Source organism: Bufo bufo, chromosome 6 (genome assembly GCF_905171765.1).
Source record: "Bufo bufo chromosome 6, aBufBuf1.1, whole genome shotgun sequence".
NCBI classification, from domain to species: domain Eukaryota; kingdom Metazoa; phylum Chordata; class Amphibia; order Anura; family Bufonidae; genus Bufo; species Bufo bufo.
Genome location: NC_053394.1, coordinates 32427203 through 32433296, shown reverse-complemented (window position 1 = coordinate 32433296; position 6094 = coordinate 32427203). Strand labels below are relative to the sequence as shown.

Genomic DNA, 6094 nt, shown 5'->3' with positions numbered 1-6094 from the left:
ACTTAGACTTTCGGGAACGCGCGACAATGGGCGTTCGCTTGTCTCTGTATGCGCGATTGTAAACGCCGGTACAATCGCGCATACAGAGCGCTCCATCGCGAACGCTCAGGTCTGAACCCAGCGTTAAAGAAAAAAGTCCCAAAGCAGCAGAACATCAAAGAACAAACCCCAGGGGGGAAGGGGTTGTAAAATGTGCTTTTGTGTAAAAACCAACCCAAAACCAGACCAGAAGAAGCATTCCTTGTGCACTTGTATATTCAGACATAAGGCAGCACAATGTAACAGCCATCATGTAAAGTACCCAGCAAAAAGTAACAATGTTTCTAAAATACAACACAGAAAACAAAACAGAAGGGTAATACAAGAAATCAGTCATCCAAAGCATTCTTCAAAATCGTCCCTTTCTTTGCATCCCAGGACCCCTCTGTGCCCCCAGCTGCAGTCCTCTGCCCCCCTAGATAACGCTCTGCCCCCCTTTGCTCTTCCTGTAGCAGAAGTACAGAGTGGTGAGCATATACAGGAGGCTGCACACCCCTGCCAATATAGAGGCCGTCAGGTAGGTATTGTATGGGCAGCGGTGCTGGTAGCCATGAAAGGTGCAGTAGGAGCTCTCGTCGGTGGAGATGGCCATAACCACGGTGGCAGCGACGTGCAAAACGGTGGCCAGGGCATCATAGACCAGATTGGTCAGCAGCCAGCGCTGGCCTCCTAGGATTGGCACCAGGTCCTGCTTGTCCAGCAGGGTGCCGAAATACAAGAGCAGGGTGAGGAGCCAGAAGAAGACAGCCACAAACAAGACGAAGTGGATCCCTCCACTGTAGAAGCTGGAGGCGATGGTGATCCACAGTGCAGCCCCCACCACCAGTTGCAGAACTCTCAGCACCCCAGGGAAACTTCTCAGGAAAGTCTGGTTGGCACTCAGGGAGCTGCTGGTGGTCACTTGGGCACACATTGCAGCTGGGGAGGAGATGATGGAAGAAGATTGTTGTAATCCCTGGAGAAGTTGTGGAAGAATCAGTGCCCGGTGTGCCAAGGCAGGAGGGTGATGGTTTCTTCAGATCCCTGCCTGGTGTGCAGCTTGTTCAGATGTTGGGCGTAGGCAGTCCCACCATGTAACCTAATGCCTCTCCTTCCTCTGCTGACATCACTCTGCATGGAACTCCCCCTGGTTTTCCACATCTGGATAGGGTGGTTGTAGAGAGAGAGCTCTGTGTGTGTGTGAATGTGCACTGCATTCCTCTGCCTGAAAGGAGGATGTCAAGGGGCTGAGAACTATTACAGCAAGCAGAGGTATTATCCACCACTACAGAGCATGCACATGGACTTGGAGGAAAGGTTAATTTCAAAGGAACATAAAGCTGATATGTCACCACCACAGACAATGAGTTTGAGCCCCACATGCAGCAGGGATCTCCAACTCTCCGGTTCCTGTCAGGGCATGATAGGAGTTGTAGTTTTGCAGCAGCTGGAGAGCCACTGATCTACAGGCATTTGAGAAATTGGACTTGACTTAAAGGGGTATTCTGATTGTAGCAAGTTGTCTCCTATCCTATAAGGATTAGATCAGTGGGAGTCCTATCCCACTGTATGGGGACCCGATTGGCAGGTAGTGCATGCGCACTGCTGCTCTATTCAAATTCTGTGGGACATCCGGAGATAGCTGAGCGCAGTAGTGGGCTGCTCTGGAACTCCCATAAAGATAAATGGAGCAGCAGTGCACATGCTCGACCTGCCACTCCGTTTATTGTGAGGGGCCCCGCAGGGTATGAGATCTCACTGGGACCCCCAGCGGTCTACTAGTTACCTGTAGATAAGGTATAAGTTATGACGACTGTAATACCCCTTTAAACCATTTTATTTAGAATATGTAGCAGTCACATTTTAAAACATGTTCACACTGAATTTTGAAGCTGAAAAAAACCTAGGCTGACCCTTTGAAATTCTGCCGTGAATTTGCATTTTTTGTTATATACAGAATTCGCTCCTCTTTTTTTTTTTTTCACCACGCAAATTTTAAATGAGCAATGGAAAACAGGGAATTCTCAATAGGAGGCAAGGATCCTTGCAATGCACGGGGTGAATGAAATCCCTGGTAAATTCACAGCAAAGTTGAATTCAAATCCACATGTAAGGGCTGTTTCACACGAGCGGATGCCGTGTGTGACATCCGCTGCGTGAATGACAGCCAAGACCCGCTGCGGACAGCAGAGACACGGAGCATTAACATGATTGATAATGCTCCATGCCTCTCTGTGACCTTTTTACTACAAAATCACAGTCAGATAAAGTTGTCACCGTGATTTTGTAGTAAAGAGGTCACAGAGAGGCACAGAGCGTTATCAATCATGTTAATGCTCCGTGCTTCTGCTGTCCGCAGCGGGTCTTGGCTGTCATTCACGCAGCGGACGTCATGCACGGCATCCGCTCGTGTGAAACAGCCCTAACTCTTTCTGATGCAGTTTATGTTCCGTGGGAACGCAATCTTAGACCCATTCACATATATATATATATATATATATATATATATATATATTGGTCCGGTCAGTATTTGGATGCAACTTTTGTAACATAGTAACATAGTACATAAGGCCGAAAAAAAGATATCTGTCCATCCAGTTCGGCCTGTTATCCTGCAAGTTGATCCAGAGGAAGGGGGAAAAAAAACTGTGAGGTAGAAGCCAATTTTTCCCACTTAAGGGGATTAAAAATTCCTTCCCGACTCCAATCAGGCATCGGAATAACTCCCTGGATCAACGACCCCTCTCTAGTAGCTATAGCCTGTAATATTATTACACTCCAGAAATACATCCAGGCCCCTCTTGAATTCCTTTATTGTACTCCCCATCACCACCTCCTCAGGCAGAGAGCTCCATAGTCTCACCGCTCTTACCGTAAAGAATCCTCTTCTATGTTTGTGTACAAACCTTCTTTCCTCCAGACGCAGAGGATGTCCCCTCGTCACAGTCACAGTCCTGGGGATAAATAGATGATGGGAGAGATCTCTGTACTGACCCCTGATATATTTATACATAGTAATTAGATCTCCCCGTAGTCTCCTTTTTTCTAAAGTGAATAATCCTAATTTTGATAATCTTTCAGGATACTGTAGTTGCCCCATTCCAGTTATTACTTTAGTTGCCCTCCTCTGGACCCTCTCCAGCTCTGCTATGTCTGCCTTGTTTGCAGGAGCCCAGAACTGTACACAGTACTCCATGTGTGGTCTGACTAGTGATTTGTAAAGTGGTAGGACTATGTTCTCATCACGGGCATCTATGCCCCTTCTGATGCAACCCATTATCTTATTGGCCTTGGCAGCAGCTGCCTGACACTGGTTTTTGCTGCTTAGTTTGCTGTTTATTAAAATTCCTAGGTCTTTTTCCATGTCAGTATTACCGAGTGTTTTACCATTTAGTATGTACGGGTGACTTGCATTATTCCTTCCCATGTGCATAACCTTACATTTGTCAGTGTTAAACCTCATCTGCCACTTATCTGCCCAAGCCTCCAATCTATCCAGATCCCTCTGTAGTAGTATACTGTCCTCTTCAGTGTTAATTACTTTACACAGTTTAGTGTCATGTGTAAAATTTGATATTTTACTGTGCAAGCCTTCTACAAGATCATTAATAAATATATTGACGAGAATAGGGCCCAATACTGACCCCCGAGGTACTCCACTAGTGACAGTGACCCAATCTGAGTGTGTACCGTTAATAACCACCCTCTGTTTTCTATCACTCAGCCAGTTACTTACCCACATACAGGCGTTTTCTCCCAGTCCGAGCATTCTCATTTTATATACTAACCTTTTATGTGGTGCAGTGTCAAATGCTTTGGAGAAGTCCAGATATATGACATCCATTGATTCGCCGCTGTCAAGTCTAGAACTTACCTCCTCATAGAAACTGAATAAATTAGTTTGACATGACCGATCCCTCATGAAGCCATGCTGATATGGTGTCATTTGCTTGTTTTCATTGAGATCCACGATAAAAGAAATGCTCCAGCACCAGAAGGACGTAATGAAAAAATTCCCGGTCTTTATTCAAATCACCAGCATATCGGTGCATACAGCGACAGTGACACAATGACCCACTTGTCCCCACGATCTACGCGTTTCGGACGATGTTGTCCTTAGTCATGATCTATGGCGTCTGGCGTGTGCCCGGCTGAAATAAGGCTCACCTCTGGAGTGTCCGCCCACAGGGAGGGACATTGAAATCCAGGGCAGGTAAAATAATCAGTCCGGATCACGCAAGACACCTGTGCAAACATATTCACCTGTGACATACAAAGAGTTTTGACACCCCACAATACTTTAGAAAAACTAATACAAAATATAAAATTGTGTCATTATTTCCTCATAAAAATTATTATTAGATGGAAAGGAAAAATTCATGATATTATCACACCTTTTTCCAACCTGGCATGGTATGGGTAACATAATATTGTCCACTGGATGTAGAACAAAAGACGCATGCTAAAAATAAATTTAGCAGACTAAAAAAACGGATCCAAATGTGCAAAATGTCAGTCAAGTTCCCATGGGTTAAGGCTGGTGGTTTGCTGTAGTCCTGTGTCCATGAATCCCACGTATATCATGATCTTTTATAATTAAGCAAGTCCAGATTCATCCAGTCATTCTGAGCAAAAATAACGCAGAGTGTGAACAAACACTTAGATTCATGGCAAATTTAAGCACATTGATATAATTGTAGTGTGTTCGAAAATCACTAATCACACTGCCAGTTCACCTGAAACATATCATCAATTTGTGTTCACATCTATCTTGCTGAAAAGAGGGAAAGAAAATCTGCTTCATGTGAACAGTGCCCAGCACTCCAAGATACAGACCGTTTCATATAAAGGCAACTTAGTAATTCAATATGATGATAACTTAGTACTATGAAAGAAATGTGTATAGCATCGGTCTAAAACAGAATTTGTGGATGTTTTGTATCTCTCACATACTCAAAAAATAAAGAATAAACAGATGCTATACATTTTATTTCTGTTACCTATAGTTTTGGTCTAGATTTATGTTTAAGGGATTTATTGATCTACTGTCATGACACATTTGGATACTTTTGTCATCATCTTATGTCTTTTCATATCCTTATTTCTCTGTTTCCATTCCCATCCATCATTCAACCACATTTTGATATTTTAAATGTCTGTCCAGACATAATCTCTGGAGAGATCGTGAAGGAATAAAAAAGAGAAATATCCATTCAAAAAGAGACCATAAGAAGTACACCGACGGATAATGCCTTTCTCTAGAGTTTATAGGCCGGCATTATACAAACAAGCAATATGCATATGTGCTGGAGCGCATAATTAAAGCGCAGCATGACAGGCATACCATTACAATACTGGTGTCTCAAATGTGACACGCATGACCCTCATAGGGAAGATCTCTTATAATTATGTGCATGTCAAACCCATACACCAGTTAAGGGGTGACTCAATCATGAACTTCAGAAATAATACACACAAAAATTAAAAAATAACCATAAGAAATATATGTATATATATATATATGGGTATGTGTAAAAACAAGGCAAAACCTTGGTTATGCTGCATGTAGATATTAATACAAGTACATTAATTCTTTTTTGAGATTGAGACCTTATGGGAATCTTGTATTTAGTCTCCAAATCCAAAAAGCTTCCCTGAGGAGGATTTTTTGTTTAATATTACCCCCTCTTTGAGACATTATAACCCGTTCGAAAGCAAAGGTACTAAATGTATCTATATTGCGGTTATGAACATCTATGAAGTGATGTGCCGCATTAGAGACTCCTGTGGCTATTGGGTTCAGTATGTAATTGAGGTGTTCACGCAGTCGATCTTTAAATTTCCTGCTAGTGCAACCGACATATGTCAGATCACAAGATGTACAATTGATGGCATATATGACTCCTATTGTATTGCAGTTTATAAAACTTTTAATTGGAAATTTTTCAGTATGCATTGAGTTGTGAAATTCTTTGGTATTTTTAGCAACTTTACATGTTTTACATCTTGTGTATCCACATTTGGAGAACCCAATGTATTTTAACCATGTGGGTGGATTTTTGGAGTGCATGGGAGT

The 6094-nt window shown here is 42.8% G+C and overlaps 1 protein-coding gene across 1 annotated transcript; it reads right to left on the bottom strand.

Annotated features, from left to right (window-relative positions):
* Positions 1 to 227: 227 nt before the first annotated feature.
* MARVELD1 (MARVEL domain containing 1) lies at positions 228 to 1155 on the bottom strand. Its single transcript, XM_040435524.1, has one exon. It carries the CDS (start codon positions 950 to 952, stop codon positions 455 to 457), a length of 498 nt encoding a protein of 165 aa, XP_040291458.1. The 5' UTR covers positions 953 to 1155; the 3' UTR covers positions 228 to 454.
* Positions 1156 to 6094: the final 4939 nt, after the last annotated feature.

Coding starts and splice junctions, on each gene's coding strand:
- MARVELD1 (XM_040435524.1), bottom strand. CDS start 952: ATGTGTGCCCAAGTGACCACCAGCAGCTCCCTGAGTGCCAACCAGACT.